Source organism: Haemorhous mexicanus, chromosome 6, assembly GCF_027477595.1.
Source record: "Haemorhous mexicanus isolate bHaeMex1 chromosome 6, bHaeMex1.pri, whole genome shotgun sequence".
NCBI lineage: Eukaryota > Metazoa > Chordata > Aves > Passeriformes > Fringillidae > Haemorhous > Haemorhous mexicanus.
Window position 1 is genome coordinate 66,432,704 of NC_082346.1, and position 24,091 is coordinate 66,456,794.

At 57.3% G+C, this 24,091-nt stretch overlaps 1 protein-coding gene across 3 annotated transcripts in view; it reads right to left on the reverse strand.

Moving 5' to 3' along the window:
• Positions 1–1,372: 1,372 nt before the first annotated feature.
• LRFN5 (leucine rich repeat and fibronectin type III domain containing 5) overlaps positions 1,373–24,091 on the reverse strand; it is a 44,019-nt gene continuing 21,300 nt past the window's right edge. For 2 of the 3 annotated variants that reach the window (XM_059850752.1, XM_059850753.1), the window contains exons 2-3: positions 10,808–12,215; positions 8,318–9,819 (exon numbers count right to left, since the gene is read on the reverse strand). In XM_059850752.1, the coding sequence (XP_059706735.1) occupies positions 8,907–9,819; positions 10,808–12,195 (2,301 nt within the window). In that variant the 5' untranslated portion in view covers positions 12,196–12,215 and the 3' untranslated portion in view covers positions 8,318–8,906. Of the gene's footprint in view, positions 1,778–8,317; positions 9,820–10,807; positions 12,216–24,091 lie in introns of those variants that run through there. The other variant, XM_059850754.1, reaches the window with a different exon arrangement.

Here is a 24,091-nt window from a genome sequence, read left to right on the forward strand (position 1 = left end):
ACACAGAGAGAGCTCACTGCTCAGAGACACACAGAGAGAGCTCACTGCTCAGAGACACAGAGAGAGCTCACTGCTCAGAGACACACAGAGAGAGCTCACTGCTCAGAGACAGAGAGCTCACTGCTCAGAGACAGAGAGCTCACTGCTCAGAGACACAGAGAGAGCTCACTGCTCAGAGACACAGAGAGAGCTCACTGCTCAGAGATAGAGAGCTCACTGCTCAGAGACACAGAGAGAGCTCACTGCTCAGAGACACAGAGAGAGCTCACTGCTCAGAGATAGAGAGCTCACTGCTCAGAGACACAGAGAGCTCACTGCTCAGAGACACAGAGAGAGCTCACTGCTCAGAGACACAGAGAGAGCTCACTGCTCAGAGATAGAGAGCTCACTGCTCAGAGATAGAGAGCTCACTGCTCAGAGACACAGAGAGCTCACTGCTCAGAGACACAGAGAGCTCACTGCTCAGAGACACAGCAATGGCCCACCATGGCTCCTGCAGTGCCCAGCCCGAGCTCACACAGCTCACTGAGCACCTGGAGCCCAGGCATCATGGGGTCCCTGAGGGCACAGACCCCAGCACCATGGGGTTCATGTCAGGGCACAGACCCCAGCACCATGGGGTCACTGTGAGGGCACAGACCCCAGCACCATGGGGTCACTGTGAGGGCACAGACCCCAGGCACCATGGGGTCCCTGTGGGCACAGACCCCAGCACCATGGGGTCACTGTGGGCACAGACCCCAGCACCATGGGGTCCCTGTGGGCACAGACCCCAGCACCATGGGGTCACTGTGAGGGCACAGACCCCAGCACCATGGGGTCCCTGTGGGCACAGACCCCAGCACCATGGGGTCCCTGTGAGGGCACAGACCCCAGCACCATGGGGTCACTGTGAGGGCACAGACCCCAGCACCATGGGGTCACTGTGGGCACAGACGCCGGGCACCATGGGGTCCCTGTGGGCACAGACCCCAGCATCATGGGGTCACTGTGAGGGCACAGACCCCAGCACCATGGGGTCACTGTGGGCACAGACCCCAGCACCATGGGGTCCCTGTGGGCACAGACCCCAGCACCATGGGGTCACTGTGAGGGCACAGACCCCAGCACCATGGGGTCCCTGTGGGCACAGACCCCAGCACCATGGGGTCACTGTGGGCACAGACCCCAGCACCATGGGGTCCCTGTGGGCACAGACCCCAGCACCATGGGGTTCATGTCAGGGCACAGACCCCAGCACCATGGGGTCACTGTGAGGGCACAGACCCCAGCACCATGGGGTCACTGTGAGGGCACAGACCCCAGGCACCATGGAGTCTCTCTGGATCAACCAACCTGCCAGGCACAACCCCTGGATCAAGCACCATGCCCATGCCATTGTAGTAAAACATTTATTAGTTCAGGTGATTGAAGCTACCATGTTTACAGCTCGTGACCTCACCACTGGTGACATGGAACATGACTGGGACCGCAGCTGTTGCCACCAGATTTTTGTCATAATTTTTAGTTATAAAAAACTTGGACACCAGAAAAAACAGGAATTTCAGACTTCAAGTGGCAGATGGGAGCTGGGAAACCTGTGAGGGGGAAGACAGTTTCTCGAGGCAGCCGACCTGGAGGGCCTGGGCTGCAGCTTCAAGTAAAGGTGTCGGAGGGTGAGCCAGAGGTCAGTCCTGGGAGAGGTGGAACCGGATTGATTTCTGCCGAGGAGCAGCAGCGCTGGCAGCGTTCTCAGGGAGGGCACAAGGGCTGGTGTCCTGCGGAGAGGCCCCGGCTTCTGCACAAAGAGACAGAACAGACACAGTGAGGGCACGAGGAGCAGCAGCAGCCCTTCCCATGGCCGAGCCACGCTGAACTGGGACCACAGCAGGAGCTGCCAGGGGCCATTCTGGGCACAGCCCCCACCAGGAGCTGCCAGGGGCCATGCTGGGCACAGCACCCACCAGGAGCTGCCCTGGGGCCATTCTGGGCACAGCACCCACCAGGAGCTGCCAGGGGCCAGCCTGGGCACTGCACCCACCAGGAGCTGCCAGGGGCCATGCTGGGCACTGCACCCACCAGGAGCTGCCAGGGGCCATGCTGGGCACAGCACCCACCAGGAGCTGCCAGGGGCCAGCCTGGGCACAGCCCCACCAGGACCTGCCAGGGGCCAGCCTGGGCACTGCACCCACCAGGAACTGCCAGGGGCCATGCTGGGCACAGCACCCACCAGGAACTGCCAGGGGCCGTGCTGGGCACAGCCCCACCAGGAGCTGCCAGGGGCCATTCTGGGCACAGCACCCACCAGGAGCTGCCAGGGGCCGTGCTGGGCACAGCACCCACCAGGAGCTGCCAGGGGCCATTCTGGGCACTGCACCCACCAGGAGCTGCCAGGGGCCATACTGGGCACAGCCCCACCAGGAGCTGCCCTGGGGCCATGCTGGGCACAGCACCCACCAGGAGCTGCCAGGGGCCAGCCTGGGCACAGCCCCACCAGGAGCTGCCAGGGGCCAGCCTGGGCACAGCCCCCACCAGGAGCTGCCAGGGGCCATTCTGAGCACAGCCCCCACCAGGAGCTGCCAGGGGCCAGCCTGGGCACTGCACCCACCAGGAGCTGCCAGGGGCCATGCTGGGCACTGCACCCACTCAGGGTGCCAGGACTGCTGCACAGCCAGCTGGGCACTGCACCAAGGGTCCCAGGAGCTGCCACAGAGCCAGCCCAGGCAGGAAGCAGCAGCAGACCCTGCCCTCAGCCCTGGCAGCCACTGACTTGGTGCCATGTGCCCTGCAGGGACTGGGGCAGCAGAGCATGGCAGCTGGCAGGAGACTGGGGTGAAAGGAGACTGGGATAACAAGAGACTGGGCTAACAGGAGACTGGGCTGATGGGAGACTGGGCTGGCAGGAGATTGGGCTGGCAGGAGATTGGGCTGGTAGGAGATTGGGCTGGTAGGTGATTGGGCTGGCAGGAGACTGGGATAACAGGAGACTGGGCTGGCAGGAGACTGGGCTGGCAGGAGATTGGGCTGGTAGGTGATTGGGCTGGCAGGAGACTGGGATAACAGGAGACTGGGATAACAGGAGACTGAGATGGCAGGAGACTGGGCTAACAGCACCCAATGTCCCACCCACACCTCTGCCACAAGTCTTGTCACCATCAGGGAGTGCAGGCACAGCACTGCTGCTGCTGCTGCTGCTCCAGGGAAAATCCCACAAGACAACCCCCAGACCCCCCAGCAGAACCAGCAAAGCTCACTGTCCCAGAACCAGAGACTTCTCCATTTTCTAGATTTGCTTCTGCTCTTGCCCAGGCCAAGCCTTTGCCCACAGCAGGGACTCCAGCTCTGCACACTGCCAGGGGGTCACACAGAGCTGGTGACACCAGGGCAGGGCAGCCAGGGACACAGGCACAGCACCCACCTCCCTGAGGTGTGCATGCACAAGGAAAGGTCACTGCCACGAGGGTGTGCCACGTGTCACTGTCCTGCCCCAGGACACAGGGACAGCCCATGGGGCAGCTGTTCCACCTCCTGGCCTGGTCCCACTGCAGCGGCCTCCCCTGGCACCCAGCACAGCCCCACTGACCTGGGCGAGTGCAGGTGTGCCACTGCCATGTGCAAACACCAACCAGGCACCACTTCAGACTCCTCTTTGGGTGCCCCCAGAGAACAGACTGGCCACAGGCCAGGTGGGGTCCCTGTGTGCCCACCGAGGGGGCTGGGCTCCAGCCCTGGCTGGTTTTCCTCACTCCCAGGGGAATTCCCCCTGCAGAGGAGGTGGCACAGCTTGCACACAGGGCTGCAGGTGCCTCCAGAGCAGCAGCCTGGCAGTGCAGGAGCAAAACCAGCCCACAGCAAGCCAGGCTCACCAGCCCGGGCTCACCCCTCAGATTCCTGACCCAGACACTTCTAAAGTGCAGTTCTGGAAGCCACCTGAGGTGACACAGCAATGCAGCATGGTGTGGTCTGGCAGCCCGGGCTCTGCCCCAGACCCAGCACCCAGCACCCAGCCGGGCACATTTGCAAAGGGGAGAAGCAGAACCACGTTACTGGTGAGCAGGACCCTACAGGCTGGCCAGTTTGCTGCTGCTAAACCAGAACTCTGACCAACAGCAACATCACTGCCAGGAGAAGGCACCGTGCAACTGGGTGGCTGCTGCAGCACCATGGAGCAGGGAGGAGAATGCTCCTGAGGGACCCCAGGGCTGACAGCTCACCCACGTGAGTGGCACTGCTCAGTACCCCCAAAGTTCCAGCGTGCCCAAGGCTCTGCTCCCCCGTGGCTGATGGGCAGAGAGGTGATCCTGGTGCCAGCTGCAGCCATCACTCCTGGTTTGAAGCCATTCCCAAGGCAGCAGCGTGCCCCTCTCTGTGCTGGTGCCCACCAGGGCTTCGGGCACACGCTTGCCATGGCACAAGGGCCCTCCTGCATCTTCTGGAGGGCACACACAGCTGCCCAGGCCTGCCCACCCACCACAGCTCCATGCCATTCTGCCGGTCTGGGACGCTTCCAGAGCAATGCCAGCAGGGCTGTGATGGTCCCTGTGAGGCAGGAGCACCCTGTGCTGGTCTGGGACACTCCCAGAGCAATGCCCAGCAGGGCTGTGATGGTCCTGTGAGGCAGGAGCACCCTGTGCTGGTCTGGGACACTCCCAGGGCAATGCCAGCAGGGCTGTGATGGTCCCTGTGAGGCAGGAGCACCCTGTGCTGGTCTGGGATGCTCCCAGAGCAATGCCCAGCAGGGCTGTGATGGTCCCTGTGAGGCAGGAGCACCCCGTGCTGCTGGTACCAAGGCTCCAGCAGCTCTGCTGCCAGAGGAGTGAGAGCAGCTCATGCTCTCAGAGAGGAGCTCTCAGGTGGGCAGCATGCTCCAGCCATGCCAAGAGCTCTGGGGCTCCTGGGGCAGCGTGCCCCAGCGTGCCAGGCCCTTACCAGCAGGGCAGGGGCTGCCAGGAGCTGTGTCCCCTCCCCTTGCACAGCACACAGGGCTGTGCTTGCAGCTCCCTCCCCACAGAGCCAGTGGGCACAGGGCAGGGCTGGCACAGGAACACGCTGCAGAAACAGAGCCACACTGGCAGCAGAGCAGAGCAGAACCATGGACCCAGGGTAAGGACACAGCTGGACACAGCAGGAGGGCAGCACAGGCACAGAGACATGGCACAACACCCAGCTCTGCCCAGCACAGCCCAGCTCTGCCCAGCCCAGCCCAGCCCAGCCCAGCCCAGCCCAGCCCATCTCCAGAGAGGGCCTGGGCACACCCTGTGCTCCAGGCACTGCAGGAACAGCCAAGAACTTCCTGCAGAGTTCCTCCTTCACCAGGGCCTGTGAATAAAGACCCTCTCATGGCCAAAATCCCAGACAATCCGTGGCTGAGCCGCAGCACACGGAGCCCAGCCGAGGCAGGCCATGCCTGAGGGCAGGGAGGCACCCCGGGCTCAGTCCCTGCAGAGCCCCCCAGAGCTGGGGGTGATGCTGGGGCACAGCACATCACACCCCCGTTCCATCACCCGTGGTGAGGAGTTACTGCAGCCTGGGGGAAATAACCTGGTGTCACTGATCCAGGAGCATCTCAGCACTTTTTCTGTCTCACAGTTGGCAGCCTGTGGTTTTTGCAGAACAGAAAGGACAGAAAGTTTCCTCCTCCATGAGGCTTCCCACACTTTGAATCGAGCCTGAATAAAACAAATGTCCCACTGCACAGTTATTCCAGTGGGAACGAATGATTCCGTGCCCAGGGCATTCCCAAGGGGTGAATGATCCTGTCAGCCAGGGAGAGAAGCTGGCACGAGAGGAACCCCTGGCTGCCCAGATCCCCTCTCCTGCACTATCAGCAGAAATAAACCAAACACAGGGCCAGATGGTCCCTGTACACTGCTTGACACAGAGGCACCGTGGACACAACATCAGCTGCAGTGCTTAGAAAATTATTCCTTTGAGTGAAAAATTACAAATATAAAAATAAACTTCCTTAAACCACAAGACACCATTAGTATTTTAGCACTTTCACAAAACATCACACAGATTTAGGTCCAGTTTTAGACAACGTATAAAAGCATTTTCATTGGATGTTTTTAAAATGCATGAGCAAACCCAACCACTGCACAGCAAACCTCTGACACTCTCCCTGTACCCAGCGTGGGGGGAAGGTGCCTCTGCCAGCACAGTCCCTCCCTGGGGCTCATGTTTGACCCACACTGGGCAAAGCCCTTGTCATCAGACTGCCAGACCCTGGAGAGCCACCCCTGTCCCCCACAGCACGTGTTTAACAGCTCCCTTCTGTTCAAGCAGTGCTCATGGGTAGCCAGAGCAATCCAAGGAAGGATTTCTTGTACGTTTTTAAACTTTTCCAGCAGGAAGCAGGTCTTCTCGTTTTGAGGCTTTGTTTCCTATTTGGTCTCTGCATTTCCTGAGGGAAGCAAAAAGGGTTTCTAAAAAAGAAGCAGCCTTTTCCCTTTAGGTCCTCTGCAGCACCCTCATTGACTGTGTTCTTCTGCGACAGGCAATAACATCACTCAGAGCAGCCCACACTGGCCAAGAGCATCAGCCCCTCACTGCAGAGTCCCAGGGACACAGCTGGGGTGCCAGGGGCTGTTCCCCACTGTGAGATGTTCCCCCACAACTGCCCTGGGGCTGGCTGCTGCCCTGGGTGGAGCCAGGCTGGCCTCAGGCACCTGCCTGAGTTACTGTGCCCCCAAGAACAAGCGTACAGGGTATAAAATTTAACTGTTCTCTCACTTTTATGGCCACAAAGCCCATCTTGAACCTGTTATTTGGCATCTGAGAATGCACAATGCTCAAATATTCAGAGTTAAGCTGTCTCTAATTTGAATATGATGACCATATGAGTTTAATTAATATTAACTGCAGGGTTCCCTCTACAGTGAGCAGAGCAGCTGCCATCCACACAACAAAATCTGCACCTGCTGTCCCCTGCTGCTGTGGGGTTCTGTCCCCACAGACTGGCCCAAAATCACTCTATCCCACAATTAGGAGCAGCTCAAAGGTGAGACCATCATCTTCCAGGCCCTCAATGCACTCAGGGACTGAAAGGAACTGGACCAAACCATAAAGTTCAGAAGAAATATGGCCCAGGAGTCTAGGACAGCAGGAGATGACCATCGTCACCCGACCAGCTGAGGTGCTGAAGGGCTGTGACCCTGCTGGCTGCAGCCCTGCCTGCCCACCTGGCCGCCTGGCCACCAGCCCACCTGCCCACCTGGCCACTTGCCTGCTCACCTGCCCATCTGCCTGCCCACCTGGCCACCTGCCCACCTGGCCACCAGCCCACCTAGCCACCTGCCTGCCCACCTGGCCACTGCTGGCCTCACTCACAGCCCTGCTCAGCTGTGCCCTGCACCCCGAGGCGCCCCAGCCCCGCTCCCAGGCCAGGGCTGCAGGGCAGGACAGGGCACTGCCTGCACCAGCTCTGGGTGCCCTGGGACCTGGGCCAGGCACCTCTCAGGGAGGGAGATCCACTGTGGGATCCCAGCTCAGGCACCTCTCAGGGAGATCCACTGTGGGATCCCAGCTCAGGCACCTCTCAGGGAGATCCGCTGTGGGATCCCAGCTCAGGCACCTCTCAGGGAGATCTGCTGTGGGATCCCAGCTCAGGCACCTCTCAGGGAGATCCACTGTGGGATCCCAGCTCAGGCACCTCTCAGGGAGAGAGATCCACTGTGGGATCCCAGCTCAGGCACCTCTCAGGGAGAGAGAGCTGCTGTGGGATCCCAGCTCAGGATCCCAGCTCAGGCACCTCTCAGGGAGATCTGCTGTGGGATCCCAGCTCAGGCACCTCTCAGGGAGAGAGATCCGCTGTGGGATCCCAGCTCAGGCACCTCTCAGGGAGATCTGCTGTGGGATCCCAGCTTAGACACCTCTCAGGGAGATCCGCTGTGGGATCCCAGCTCAGGCACCTCTCAGGGAGATCTGCTGTGGGATCCCAGCTTAGACACCTCTCAGGGAGATCCGCTGTGGGATCCCAGCTCAGGCACCTCTCAGGGAGATCCGCTGTGGGATCCCAGCTCAGGCACCTCTCAGAGGGATCCACTGTGGGATCCCAGCTCAGGCACCTCTCAGGGAGATCCGCTGTGGGATCCCAGCTCAGGCACCTCTCAGAGGGATCCACTGTGGGATCCCAGCTCAGGCACCTCTCAGGGAGATCCGCTGTGGGATCCTAGGCCAGGCTGTGGGATCCCAGTGCTCCCCCAGCCCAGCCCCGGCCAGCCAGAGCCGGCACAAGGGAATGGCCCCGTGCCCTGGTGCCTCCCGGTGCTCCCAGGGCGGGAGCTCTGCAGCACCAAGGCCCGGCCCCGCTCCAGCAGGGCAGTCACCGCGAGGCTGGCTGGCGTACCGAGTGAATATTTTATTTTACACAACATAACAACACAGCGTTGTTGCTCCTGTACAGCATCTGCCTAAAAACAAAGGCAACACCATTGTCACGGAAAAGAAATATACAGTCTGACCAGTTTAAAAAATATCATTTTACTGATTGATCCAGAAGTGGTTACTTGTTAGCTTGGAGGAAATTGCATTTCCTTTATAAAAGGCTTTTTCTGTGAAAACTCTCTCTTTTGTTTTCTGCTACCGCAGAACCAGGAAGCCAGTCCTAGAGCAGGGAAGGCACTGGTGCTGTTTCGTGCTTTTTTTCGCCCCTTAATCTTTTTTTCCTTTTTTTTTTTTTTTTTTAATCTCTGAATGTTGCCTTCGGTTTTGATATTAAATAAAACCAAACGAAAACTAAATAAACCCCCGTGTGCACTGGGTGGTTTATACAGAACCCCGCATGAACAAGCCATTAATCAGCGAGACAGCAGTGGACATCCAAATCCAATTCCCTGGGAAAGGGAGTTTCACACAACGTTTGGTGGTTTTAATTAAAAGAAAAATTTGAAAAAAAAAAAAAAAAGAAAAAAGAAAAAAAAAGCAGGTCACACAGTGCTTTCCAATATCCACTCAGAACTGGAGAAAGTTGCTTTTCCGCTGGGGGCCGCGGCGCAGTCTGCCTGGAGCAGCATCCCGTTCATGGACATGCTCCGCTTGGAGCGCAGGCCGGCCCCGCGGGGCTCCAGCAGCTCGCCGCCCAGCGAGCGCCGCCGCTTGGCGCGGCACGCGTCGGCCGGCAGCGTCAGGAACTTACTTGGCTTGGATTGTGCTCTTTTGTACGTGGGGGCCGCGTCGGGGGCGCGGCCGGCCAGCTGCAGGGCCGTGGAGTTGTTCCTGTTCGAGTTCTGGGGCTCGGCGCCGCCGCCCGCCTCGCCCTGCGGCTCGCTGCCGGGCTTTGGCCCCGACTTTCGCTTCTGCTTCTGCGGCAGGGAAGCGCTGGAAGTCCAGGCGGGAGGCAAAGCCGAGGTAGTGGTGGCCGAGTCCTGGCCGGAGCCGGTGTCCGGCGACTGCGTGGCGCCGTCGCCGGCAGCCTTGCAGCACTGGATGCCCTCCTCGTGCCCGAGAGCCTGCTTGGACATGGACTGCGACAGCGCCCCGCTGCAGCCCTGGATCTGAGCGCCGTTGGTCTGCGAGTACACGTTGCTGACCTTGGTGGCCTTCTGCTGCCCGTTGTTGTTACACACCTTGTAGCGGATCATGAGGATGATGATGAACACGAGCACGGACGCCACAATGATCCCACCGATGATGATAATCATGGTCCCACCCAGGAACTGGGACTGCATGAAGTGGCAGCGCACGTAATCCTGCTCGGTGGTGAACTGCGTGCAGCCCACCACCCTGGTGGCCGTCAGCGAGGTGATCCCGTCATCGTAGATGGCCAGCACGCACAGGTCGTACATCGTCCCCGCAGCCAGGTTGTTGACCAGAAAGGTTTTGCTCGTGGGAGGTATCATTCTGGGGGAGAAGAAAACCAGTGTGAATGAACCTGGTGGACACAGCAGCACCTTCCCACCCTGTGGGGCAGCCCAGGCCATGCTGGGCACCCCCACGGCCTGTGTGTCCACTGTCCCTGTGGGGCTCATCTCCATCCCCCGGCAGCTCCTGCCCGGCCTTCCATGTAGCAGCAGTCACTGCCAAGGCCCCTGGCACAGCTCAGCATGGCAGAGCCCCCCATTAGAACCACCACACCAAAAACGTGGAATCACAGGATCACGAATGGCCTGGGCTGGAAGCGACATTTAAAGACCACCTAGTTCACCCTCCTGCCCTGGGCAGGGACACCTTCCACCAGACAAGGTTGCTCCAGGCCCTGTCCAGCCTGGCCTTGGACACTTCCATGGATGAGGCACCCACAACTTCTCTGAGGAACCTGTGCCAGGGTCTCACTGTTCTCACAGGGAAGAATTTTTTTCAGTTACCTGATCTACATCTACCCTCTTTCAGTTTAAAGCTAGCTCCCCTTGGCCTAGTAATGGATAAAGAAATTCACAGAAGAAATGACCAAGCAAAGCCAGTGCTGAAGGGTGCAACAGCTACACCTGGCAGCACAGGGCCCCCCGGCACTTCCCCAGCACAGGCATTACCAGAAAGTGCTGTGAGGAACATGCTCACAGACACTGTCCTCCCTGTGCTTCCACAAAGCTGAGCACATTAGGCACCATTTAATCCATCTACCTTCACAACCTTTCTCAGATCAGTTCAGAGGATTAGAAGTCCACCTGGATTACCTAAAACTAACACCGTTCTAAGTAATTTTCTCGTTTGTGAGTAGAAATGGCACGAGTCCTTCCTGAGGCTCGCACCATGAGCTGCCGGGGCTGTGCTCCGCTCAGCTGGCACGGCATGGCACAGGAACTCCAGCAGACGGGTGCCCAGGCCAGGGCCACACGGCAGCACCACGCACCCAGCACGGTCCCACAGGGGCAGGCTGGGGCTGCCTTACCTGTAAACAAGGGAGTCATCGTAAGTACCATTGTACTGGATTTGAAACATACGTATCCCAGGTATATTCCTCTGAAAATTGAATTTCAGCAGAGCCGTGGAGGACGTCGCTTCCGCGACGACCACCTTCTTATCCTGGCTGACTTTAGTATCCCCATTGCTACTGCTGGCATTGGAGCCCGACTTGGTGGATGTGGAGATATCCGAGGAGCCCGGGTCAGGCTCGTGGATGTGGTTTGTGCTGTTCAGCAGGTGGGGCAGTTTGATGATGTGCAGGTCCACGGTCTGCGTGGCCTCTCCCGCGGGGTTGGAAGCGATGCAGGTGAAGGAGCCCGTGTCCTTCACCGTGGTGATGAGGATGTCGAGCGTCCCATTGTCGTACACCGTGGACCTGGTGGCATTGGAGATCAGTTTGCCCTCGGGTGAAATCCAGTGGATTGCTGGCTCGGGGTCGCCGCGGGCCTTGCAGCGCAGGGCTGCCCGCTGCCCCTCCAGCACCCGCAGCTCGTGGGTGTGCCGCGTGATGAGCGGGGGCTCGCACAGGAACTCCTCCTCGGGGATCGACCAGAAGTACCGGCCGGACAGCAGCGTGGGCGAGGCACAGGTCTCCAGGTCGTCCTCTCTGGAAAGGCGCCTCAGCCACAAAAGCTCACAGTTGCAATGCAGGGGGTTCCCACCAAAGCTCAGCGCAAACGTCGAGGGGCTGATAATTCCTGAGGTTGCCAGCACCTGAGCGCGCTGGAAGAGCGGGTCAGGCGGCAGCTTCTGCAGTTTGTTGGACGTGACGTCCAGCCTGGTCATCTTGTGGAGGTGGGAGAAGGTCCCCTTAGGAATATGGTCAATCATGTTGTGGTCAAGACTGAGAGTGTGCAAACTGACCATTTTCTCCACGGCATCCCAAGGGATGGTTTCCAGATTGTTGTAAGACAAATCCAATTCCTCGAGAGCTAAAACATCATCAAAAGCTGTGGAAGAAATTAAAGTCAGCTGATTGTTGTTCAATATCAAGTGGTGGAGATTGGAGAGCCCACTGAACATGTCATTAGTGATCTTAGTCAATCGGTTGCTGTTCAAATGCAGAGCCCGCAAATTGCGCAGGTCAGCAAATGCGTGAGGTGTGATAAAACTGATTGTATTCCGGGACAGCGTCAGGTCCACCAGGCTGGTCATGTTGGCAAAGTCCTTCCTTTTAATGTTTGTAACAAAGTTGTCGGCCAGCCGCAGCTCCACGGTCCTCCTGTCAATGTTGGGAGGAACAAACAAGAGCCCTTTCTTGGCACAGAGGGTGGCGAGGTTGGGAGACAAGATCTGACAGACGCAGCGCTTGGGGCAGATCTGAGCTCGCACCGCTACGCCAATGAACAGCAGAAACAAAAGCAGTTTTTCCATTGTAGAACAGATTCAAGAGCCTGCAAGGGAGAGCAAACAACAGTTAGTCTCTGTGAGATAAAACAGACATAATGAAAAAGCCAAGACAGACAGTCTGTGGTTAAACCATGGAACTGAAGTTCAGGTGGCAGTGAGTCACCCTCCCTGTGTTACCTGGTTCTTCTCCATGCCCCCATCCTGACACAAGAGTGCCTGCCAGGAGTACAGCTGAGAGTCAGGGATGTTTGCAGCCCCATGTATACACACTGACACTCCTACAAATGACAGAGCCATTGTGAAGTGCCCCTTGGGCCCCTCCTGCTTGAGCCCATCCTGCTGCCCAGCGCAGCTCCACGTCCCAGCAGAGCCACTGCCCTCCCAGGCAGCTGGCCATAGTGACAAATGTCCAGATATAGAAAATGAGGAGTGGCTCATGTGTGCTTCACTTGCTAAGCTGAAACTCTCAGCGGCCTTGAAATCGCAGCAGCTCAATGGGTTTACAGCCATCTCCACTGAACATTTAAGCTCTTAATGCTATTTTCAGAATAAACTCAGAAGGAGCTGATTTTATGTCATTCAAACCCCAAAAATGCAAATAAAACAAAACAAAACAAAACACAAAAAAACAAAACAAAACAAAACAAAACAAAAAAAAAAAACCAAGAAAAGCCCCCACAACAGAGATCTAAACAAAAATGGCTCTTGGGCTAATTTTAGCTGATCACAGCTTTCCGGCTCCCCCTGGAAAGCCCAGCGGTTCAATCAGCTTTGTCGCTCACACTGCCAGGCCTGCTCCTCGTGGCAAGTGGGAGCAGGGCTGCCAGCAGCAGAGCCCACACAGCTCAGCGAGGTCACCCACCTGTGACTGTGCCAAAGGCTCCCAGCATGGCTGGGAGGCTGGGGGTGCTCCTCCCTGGAACAGGTGGGAGCACGGTCCCTGGAGAGCACCCACATGTCTGAGGGAATTGTGCCATTGTGAGCAGGGGTGCTCAGAGGGGCTCCATGCTGAGACTGAAGCACTCAGCTCCCTTTGGGACTGGCACAATTATATGTGCTCAGATCAGATTACTCAGACCCATTACCACCCCAGAGATGCATAAATGAAGCTCAGCTGAAATACAGTTTCACAGCTAGCTAGAACCAGAGCTCTTGAATCGTCACTGATATTTAAAGACATTTAACGTCAGAACAACAATTATTGCTCCTGTTATCCAGTCCATCCTTACACCAAACCAAATCTGTGGTGCCGTGCAAGCAGAGGCAACAAAATGATTAGTGAAAATACCAGTCCTCAACCCTGCTTTTCAGCACAATCAATGTACTTTTTCCTGATACTTCTGGGGACTGCAAGTATCCAGGACTACTCCAACTTTTGAGTTCCCACTAGAAAAACAAAAGCCTGCTACTGTGGTCCAAAGCAGAGTGTGCTGCTGTGGGCAGTGCTGGGAGCTGCTCCCATAACCAGCACAACCAGCAGCATTCTTGCTGCCGTGACTTGCAGCAGAAAGAAAAGTGCCATGGCAGCATTCAAGTATGCTCTGTGCACTCACTTTGATGACAGCACTGCAAATCAGGGTGGCCCTGCAGGTGACAAGGACCTGGAGGAGAATGGCAATGCCAAGCAGTGAAGGACACTGCCTGCTGCAGCCCCCAGTCCCACTGGTGTCACCCACCAGCCACCTCCCAGACCAGCAGCTGCACTTCATGGCCAGGGACTGTCACCTGTCCTTTCCAGATGGGACCTTGCTCCTTTCATGTACATCTGGTAAGGACTAAATTGGAATAGGAATGGGCTCAGCAGCTGAGGGCACCTGCAGCACAGCCACGGGGTCCCTGGGAAGCCTTGGCTGGGGACACCACGCTCATCCAAATTTGCTGACTTAGGGCTGCCAGTTTAGATTCATGGCTACAACTAAACTCATGTGCCTGGATTCAGCCAAGTCCATTGCCACAGCTACCCAAGACTAACACAAGCTTGAACCCAAATCAGCAAGTTCATGAGTTTGGAAATACCATTACAAGATGAAACGACTTAAACAACAGCTTGATGTTGAACAGGGATGACAAGGTTACCACAAAGTTACCTGCCAGAGGTGGGTTTTTTGGATGTTAAGAGAGTTTTGGATATTGTCTCTGCCAATATCCTCAGATCAAATGCCCAGCATATGGCCAGGGCTGGATGCAATGCCATCAGTGAACATCAGGCTCAAAGGGCTGCAGTAAATGGGCCAAGACCAGCCCCCCTGGCAAGGCCAGCTGCCAGCACTGTCCCCCATGACCTGGGTTTAGGGACAGTCCTCTCCCATGACCCTCTCAGTGACCTGGGCAGGGAGGTGAGTGCATCCCACATACACCTGCAATGACACTGAACTAGGAGGAGGGACTGAGCCCTCAGAGCTTGGGGTGCCTATGGAGAGGTGCTGGTGATCAGAGTGCTGAGCACCCACAAGCCCTGACTGCAACGAGGACCAGTGAGGATGTGGCATCCGGATGCTTCTACTGATGGAAACAGCAAAGCCACACCTGGATCTACATGAGGCAGCTGGTGCCCCAGGTTGTGCAGGGATGGGGATAGCCCATCCTCCCCATGGGTATCATCCCTTGCTGCAGGGAAACATTTCACCTCCTTGCTGAAAAAACACAGAGCATTTCCTCTGAGTGCTCGCTGCAGCAGCCTTGTGGCTGTGCCCCACCACAGACATTCCAGACAACACCAGCTGCAGGAGCTGGTGGCTTAGGAGGACAGCCATCAAAACCCACACCTGCTGAAAGGCAGCCTGGACATGTGTCCCCTCCTCTCCCAGCACACCTCATCCCCCACACAGATAATTTGCAGAGATAGCAGCACTGACATGGCTGAGAGCTCATTGCAGAAAACACCTTTTTGACTAATGAAAGCAATACGTGATTCTCATTACTTGCTTGAAAGATAGCAGAACAGAAAGGAAACTGCATTCATACATAAAACAAATGCCAGCTTCCTGGGAAGGTGGGCACTGCTCATTTGCTGCTCAGTGCCTTCAACAGGACAAGGGTAGTCAAACTCTTCATGTGACATTTGTGATTCACAAAAAAAGCCTCTCACATATACTGCTCTTTACATCCATCCTGTTGCTACATTTGATCATTTTGAGTTACTCATCTGTCTATAAAACCTAAGTTGGAGTTGCTGTGGGCTGCATGGTCACACAGATTGGGAACTGTGTCTCCAAAGAGCCAGGAACCTGTGAGCCCCAGCATACTGCAGGGGCTGCGAGCCCCCCACTGTTCCCCCATCGGCTGGAGGGGATGGACTGGAGTCCCCAGACTGCTGCTCCTGTCTCTGAGCAGAGGAAGACTTTTCCTCCCCCCACTTCTCAGGTATAGAGCAGGCCTGACAGTGTTGGGCAGGGCCAGGGCTCATGGAGGCAGGGACCCCTCCAGCACTGTCACCCCTGCCCACCTTCCCCTGGCCACTCTCAGGTGGGACATCCCCACACAGTGGGTGACACTCCCATGGTCCTTCCCCTGCCAGGTGTTTCCCACAGGTCTTCTGGCCTTCACACCACCTCCAGCCCAGCTCTGGAACACACACCTCCGTTCCAGCCCAGCTCTGGAACACACACCTCCATTCCAGCTCTGGAACACACACCTCCATTCCATTCCATTCCATTCCATTCCATTCCATTCCATTCCATTCCATTCCATCCAGCCCAGCTCCCTCCCCAGGGATGCCAGGCACATGCCAGCCCCAGCCCTGGCAGCTGCAGAACAGCCATCCCTGCACAGAGGAGGAACCCTGAGCTGGCCTGGGACCAAGCCCACACACGGGCAGGGTGTAGGGTCACTCTCCTGCTCAGCAGCACGGGCAGGGTGTAGGGTCACTCTCCTGCTCAGCAGCACGGGCAGGGTGTAGGGTCACTCTCCTGCTCAGCAGCACACGTGGCTCTGTGAGACCCACTAGAGGATTTCCAGCACTTCCAGAGGAGCCTCCTGCTCCTGCTGGGTGACAGCCACCCGCTCCTGGGTGACAGCCCCAACAGCCCTGGTGCCTCTTGGGGCACACACAGACCCTCTGGCCAGCACCTCCTGAGGGCAGACTCCCACCACAAAGCTGTGACAGGTGCTGGGAGTGGGCAGAGTAAGCCCAGCCTGGTGGGGCACAGCTCTGAGCTCCCAGCAGCACTGCCAGGGCGAGCAGCAGGCACAGCCTGGCACCCAGTCAGATGCAGGCTGTGGGAATAACTGCCCACCTGTTCTAGCAGCACACAGAGGTCAGGGGAAGTGCTAATGAATTGGAAATTCCTGCCTGGAATGGATCCAAGGAACCCAGGACTGAAATGCCACGTCGTGTGATGGCTCCTTGTGCCCAGCATGCTGCATGCTGGGGGCTCTGCCTCCTCCTCTTTGGGACATGAAGTGCAGCATCTGCCAGAGTGCCCAGTGCTCCAAATGGTCATTTGCATATCGTGGATCACACAACACATGGGAGCAGAAGAATCCATAAGACAGCCATTAATTAGCAAACAACATCCAGTTCCTGTTTGCATGGCCAGCGTGCCAGGGATGCCCAGTGTGCACACCAAGAGCTGCTGGAGCAGCTGCCAGCTCAGGGCCTGCCTCAGACATCATCTGTCACTGCCGAGGCCATAACAGAGCTACTGGCTGCCCTTCCCACCCCTCCAGAAGGATGGGTGGGAAGGAATCCACACAGGATTCTCAGAGTCTTTGCAAATTCAGTTTCGTGATGGAGGAAAAAATAGTCTGGAAGCTGATGAAGTTCATCTGCTGGGGATGGAGGAAGGGAAATCACAGCACCAGCCACCACAGGCACCCCCCAGCCAAGCCAGAATGTGGTATGTGAAAGGAGATTCTGGGATCTGTGGCATTCCTGCTGGGACCAGTGAAGTGGAGAATAAGGAGCTTCAGTTTCACCAAGGTCAGTGGTTTGTAAACAGGTTGGAGGGTTTTGCTGAATTGGAAACAAAGTTCCTGAGAAAAAAAAAAACATTTGAATCAAAGAAACTCACCCAGAGGTTTGCTCTGGGGGCTGTGCTAGCCACCCAATGCTGAGCTGGCCAGGATCACCATCCAGGAGCACCAGCCAGCACCACAAGGCCACCACGTTTGACACTTGCTATAGGACTGGACAGGTGAGTCCCCATGGGGAGCCATGAGACTGGGAAATCCTGTACCCTGGTCCCAGCTAAAAGGCTTCACACAGCCACAAACCCCTCAGACCTCTGGGGATCTCAGCAGCAGGAGCAAGGAGCCCAAAGTGAAGCATGGGCAGTGCTGCCAGCTCATACAGGGATAATGCCTCTCCTGACATAATGCTCAGTATGCTCCTCCCTCAAAAGCTCAGTTTCTGGATTTTTGCTGGGTTTCCCCTGTCTTCCACACAACAGCTTCAGCACTTGCCCTTCCAATACACAGCTTAAAAACATGCCCATAACGTTCAGAAATCGAGGAGAAAAATAGAATATCCTTTTTTTAAAGCACTTTATTTTAGAATTGCTCCACATTGTCTGCAGCAGACAGCACTAACAATGCCAAGTGCTCAGAAAGGTAAAAACCCCACGGGGTTCCTCCAGCAGTGCACATGTCACAGCCAGAGTGTTTCCAGCAGGGACATGGGCACATTCTGGGCATTGTCCCTTCACTGCTGCTGACACAGCACCCCGTGTCCTGCATTCCACAGGGATGCTGGAGCCTTCCCGGGAGGGATGGGCAGGGTCAGGATGGCTGCACTCGGGGCACTGCGTGCCCAGCACCAGCCTGGGCCTGGCCCTGGCCCTCCCTCCAGCACCGCAGACTGCTGGGACAGTGACCCTGGCACAGGGACCCTGGCACAGGGACCCTGGCACAGTGACCCTGGCACAGTGACCCTGGCACAGGGACCCTGGCACAGTGACCCTGGCACAGGAACCCTGGCACAGGGACCCTGGCACAGGGACCCTGGCACAGTGACCCTGGCACAGGGACCCTGGCACAGGGACCCTGGCACAGTGACCCTGGCACAGGGACCCTGGCACAGGGACCCTGGGGTCAGCCCACCCAGGGCAGCAGACATGGCATTCCCAGGGATTTCAGTGCTCTCCCTCCTCATTCTGCTCCCTGCCACGTAACACACGTGTCCCAGTGAGCTGCTCTGAGCACCCAGCACTCCCAGCACTGCTGCCTGCCCCGCCTGACAGTGGCAGACAGGTGGGGCACACCTGCAGCACAGTGCCAGTGTCCTCCTGCACCCTCAGCACTGCTCCTGCACACTGCCAGTGTCCTCCTGCACCCCTCAGCACTGCTCCTGCACACTGCCAGGGTCCTCCTGCACCCTCCAGCACTGCTCCTGCACACTGCCAGTGTCCTCCTGCACCCTCAGCACTGCTCCTGCTCACTGCCAGTGTCCTCCTGCACCCCTCAGCACTGCTCCTGCTCACTGCCAGTGTCCTCCTGCACCCTCCAGCACTGCTCCTGCACACTGCCAGTGTCCTCCTGCACCCCTCAGCACTGCTCCTGCACACTGCCAGTGTCCTCCTGCACCCTCCAGCACTGCTCCTGCACAGTGCCAGTGTCCTCCTGCACCCTCCAGCACTGCTCCTGCACACTGCCAGTGTCCTCCTGCACCCTCCAGCACTGCTCCTGCACACTGCCAGTGTCCTCCTGCACCCTCCAGCACTGCTCCTGCACACTGCCAGTGTCCTCCTGCACCCTCCAGCACTGCTCCTGCTCACTGCCAGTGTCCTCCTGCACCCTCAGCACTGCTCCTGCACACTGCCAGTGTCCTCCTGCACCCTCCAGCACTGCTCCTGCTCACTGCCAGTGTCCTCCTGCACCCTCCAGCACTGCTCCTGCACACTGCCATTGTCCTCCTGCACCCCTCAGCACTGCTCCTGCACACTGCCAGCATCCTCCTGCACCCTCCAGCACTGCTCCTGCACACTGCCAGTGTCCTCCTGCACCCTCCAGCACTGCTCCTGCACACTGCCAGTGTCCTCCTGCACCCCTCAGCACTGCTCCTGCACACTGCCAGTGTCCTCCTGCACCCTCCAGCACTGCTCCTGCACACTGCCAGTGTCCTCCTGCACCCTCCAGCACTGCTCCTGCACACTGCCAGTGTCCTCCTGCACCCTCCAGCACTGCTCCTGCTCACTGCCAGTGTCCTCCTGCACCCTCCAGCACTGCTCCTGCACACTGCCATTGTCCTCCTGCACCCCTCAGCACTGCTCCTGCACACTGCCAGCATCCTCCTGCACCCTCCAGCACTGCTCCTGCTCACTGCCAGTGTCCTCCTGCACCCTCAGCACTGCTCCTGCACACTGCCAGTGTCCTCCTGCACCCTCCAGCACTGCTCCTGCACACTGCCAGGGTCCTCCTGCACCCTCAGCACTGCTCCTGCACACTGCCAGTGTCCTCCTGCACCCTCCAGCACTGCTCCTGCACACTGCCAGTGTCCTCCTGCACCCTCAGCACTGCTCCTGCACACTGCCAGTGTCCTCCTGCACCCCTCAGCACTGCTCCTGCACACTGCCAGTGTCCTCCTGCACCCTCCAGCACTGCTCCTGCACACTGCCAGTGTTCTCCTGCACCCTCCAGCACTGCTCCTGCACACTGCCAGCATCCTCCTGCACCCTCAGCACTGCTCCTGCACACTGCCAGTGTCCTCCTGCACCCTCCAGCACTGCTCCTGCACACTGCCAGTGTCCTCCTGCACCCTCAGCACTGCTCCTGCTCACTGCCAGTGTCCTCCTGCACCCCTCAGCACTGCTCCTGCACACTGCCAGTGTCCTCCTGCACCCTCCAGCACTGCTCCTGCACACTGCCAGCATCCTCCTGCACCCTCAGCACTGCTCCTGCTCACCTGCTGCTGTCACAGCCCCACAGCCACACTGAGAGCTCCTGCCATGCCATGCCCTGGGGCAAAGGCTGAGGGAGAAGAGCACAGGGGCTCCCTCACCGAGGGGCTGCAGTGCAGGCAGCTCACCAAGGCTCTGGTACCTCAGACAGAGCCCAGAGTGATCCACAGGATGAGTCAAGCAGCAGAGCAGAGCACGACTGCAGCTCCGTGAGGTATTAATAGCTGTGCGTGAGGAAACACCCGGGCTGGGGGCACCTGCTGCTGCTCCAGGGATGGGGAGAGGGCCCTGAGCCCAGCCCTGAGCCCAGCTCTGAACACAGCACTGAGCCCAGCACTGAACCAGGCCCTGAGCCCAGCACTGAGCCCAGCCCTGAGCCCAGCCCTGAACCCAACACTGAACCCAGCCCTGAGCCCAGCCCTGAGCCCAGCCCTGAACCCAGCCCTGAGCCCAGCCCTGAGCCCAGCCCTGAACCCAGCCCTGAGCCCAGCACTAAACCAGGCCCTGAGCCCAGCCCTGAGCCCAGCTCTGAGCCCAGCCCTGAGCCCAGCCCTGAACAGAGCAGCACCTGAGAAATGTCCTGTGATAAAGCAGATACAGAGATCAGCTCCCATGCCTGAGGGACAGCTCTGCACTCCGATCTCTGTCCCTCTGTGCCACCCCACTGTCACACCCAGCAGGCTCTTTGAGCTCTGGAACCACCTGCAGCTCTGCAGGCACAGCCAGGAGCCATCTGGGCTCTCTGCCCTGCATCCCCTGCTCCTTGGGGCAGGAGGGCTCAGCAGGGCTCTCCCAGCCCAGCAGCAGTGAGCACCAGCCTCCCAAGGCTCCCCTAGCCCCGTACAAGCAGCACATAGTGCTGGCACTGTCTGTCACCACTCATGGCTGTCCTTGTGCCCTGATGGCCACCAGCACCCAGGCTGCTGATCCATGGGCCAGCCTGCCAGGCTCTGTGGACACACAGGTACAGACAGATGGACAGGCTGCTCCACTTCCCTGGCCCCCTCTATAAAATGTGCATCAGGAATTCCATCCTCCTCCTTTCCTCCAGCCCCCAGGAATCATCCCTGCAGGGTATGCAGCCCAGGGAAAGCAGCACAGCCCTATTGTCTGCACCCAAGGGATCCCAGCCCGGCTGCAGGCCCCTCCCAGACCCCAGCCCAGGGCTGCCAGTGCCACCCAAGAGCTTCTACCCCATCCCCTGAACCCACCACCCTGCACCCCACAGCCCCAGGAGTCAGGGCCAGAGCTCTGCCCAGGGGGATGTCCCTGAAGAGCATCTCAGGTTAGAGGTACACACACATTGTGGTTTAAGGCCAGAACACCAGGACACTTAAGGGCCCTCCAACCCAAACCATTCCATGATTCTACATAAAGTTTCCCAGCTCCTGAGGAGTTCCTGTACCAAATATTACACAGATATGCCGAGCACTGACACCAGCATCAGCATCAGGCATGCAGCTTCCAAAAAGGAGCAGGTCTACGTGAATAATTGTTTAAACAAGGCAGCTTATAACTTACCAAAACATTTGTATTGAATTGGGGTATTGTGGCATTTAAAAAACTGTTTTTGCAACATCAAAACACAACAAAAGGGAAGGGATGTGAAGGGATTTTCTCTGCCTCTATCCCTCTGGTCCAAATCCATACATTCCCAGGGGCTATGGGAAGGTGGAGTAGCCATGGTGGCCCTGCACGACCCAGCCCACACCCTCCAGCCACAGGTCTCCCTCAGAGGGACACGTGGTGAGCACTGGTGTGGGAAAAGAGGCTCCTCAGGGTCACCTCCAGCCCGGTGCAGTGCCTGGCATGCAGGCTGCCCTGGCAGAGGCTCCCGGGGCACGGCGGTGGCAGGGCACCAGCCATGTCCTCCCAGGAGCAGAGAATGGACACCCAAACTGCTGCAGGACACCAGCAGTGCCAGCTGTGCCAGCTGTGCCAGCTGTGCCAGCCGTGCCAGCCCCTCAGCCACTCCTGTCCTGGCACAGGCTGCTCTCACCTGCGTGCTGTCCCTGCACACTGTCCCTGCTCACTCTCACCTGGCTGTGACCTTCCATGCTCATGGAGCAGGGACAGTGCTCGAGGGTCACTGTGAGGCTGAGGGGTGCTGAGCTTCACCCACTGCCACCTCTGCAGCCTGCTGCAGTCCCTGGATGCCATCCCTTCCCTCCAGGTGCTGCCCACACCCCACAGCTGTGTGTGGCTGCCAGAGGGGCTGAGGGGAGCCAGGGGGACACAGGAAAGAGACTCCAGAAATGGTAAGCACACAGGCCCCAGGACACACAGGTGGGTACACAACCTCCCACACACCCAAACTCCCTGGGACTCTCCACCCTGACACCACCCTACAGCAGCTCAGGATACCCAGCCATTCCTGAATTATTGCTGTGATTAATATGTCATAATGGAAAAATGAGGTAATTGATGCCTCATCCCAGAAATGTTCAAGGTGAGATTGGGCAGGACTTGGAGCAAGCTGGTCTGGTGGAAAGTGTCCTTGCCCACGCCAGAGGCATGGAACAAGATGGACTTTAAGGGCCCCTTCCCAACCAAACCATTCTGGGATTCTATGAATCTGTGAATAAAATTATTCTTAAGGTTTCCTTTGCCAACAAATGCCACATTTTAAAGCACCAACACTCTCATTCCCCAAGGGGCACTGGGAGAGGGGTGAGGGTGAAGGGGGAGCCAGGCACTGGCCAGGGCACTGTGGCCAAACCCAGCATGCCCACCAAACACACACAGTCTAACTGGGGGCAATCAGAAGCAGAGAAACCAGCACTGTGCAGGGTGACACTGCCAGCACAACACAGCAGAGAAAACGGGGATTAACCATAAGCAGATTTCCAAGCCTCAACAGTCTGCAGGTTTTATCAAGCACTGTAAAAATAACTTATTTCTTCCATGGCCTTGCTTCTGCACAGCCCACCAAATTAAATGAAAAGTAAACTAACAGTGATTTACTCCAAATGGACATTTGTTATCTGCATAACAATATCCTGCAATCGTCACAGCATTAACTGAGGCCAATTCTTTTCTTAGTCACTGTACCCTTACATAAACATATAGTAAATTAAACTATCTAAAACCAGGCGTTTATTAGGGCTGTCTCTACACTTGCCTGAACATCACTTGAGGATGTGAGTCATAAAACAAGCTGGATTTTGAGTTCTAAAGTTTAATTTAATGTCAAGGAGTACTGGGTACAAACCGTAGATCGCTCTCATGGAAGAACACCTATTTAGTATTTAGGTCTGGCTTGTTAACTGGTAAATCAAACAGATGTGGCCAAATTAGCTACTGAGATGATCTAAGATGTGCCATGTCTACAGCAGCCCTGACACTTCAAAGGCAAACCCAGGGAATCTCAAGGAGATAAAACATTTCCATCACAATAACGGGTGACACGCGCCGGCAGGATACATGTAATAAAGGAAGGACAACAAGAGATGAAATGGAAATTTGTTTTTCAGAAGCCAAGAATAGAACATGATTTATATGCACTTATTTTAATTTATTTCAGGCTGAATGCAATTTATCTAAAGTCATCAAAAATTAATAGGCCATACAGAAAGTAGTAGTAATAAATCCAAACTTGGGGCACACAGCAAGCACATCTCTTTTCAGTCGCTATTAGCACTTCACTATCTAATTAATCCACCGAGTTATCTCATCTGGAAAGCCAGGCAATCCAGCCTGGCAGGACAGGCACTGGCTGTGTGGCCCCTGGCATGCTGTGAAACATTAAGACTGAGGCCAAAGCCCAGAGAGGGAGCCCAGGAGAACCCACTGCTCTGCCCTGGGACCGGGCACCCCAAAGCTGCTGCCTCAGCCCCCAGTGTCCCACAGCACAGAGCACCCTGTGCCCCAGCAGGGAGCTCCCCAAGGGTGACCAGAGCACCCTGTGCCCCAGCAGGGAGCTCCCCAAGGGTGACCAGAGCGCCCTGTGTCCCAGCAGGGAGCTCCCCAAGGGTGACCAGAGCACCCTGTGTCCCAGCAGGGAGCTCCCCAAGGGTGACCAGAGCACCCTGTGCCCCAGCAAGGAGCTCCCCAAGGGTGACGTGAGGTGACTCTGCCCCAGCAGG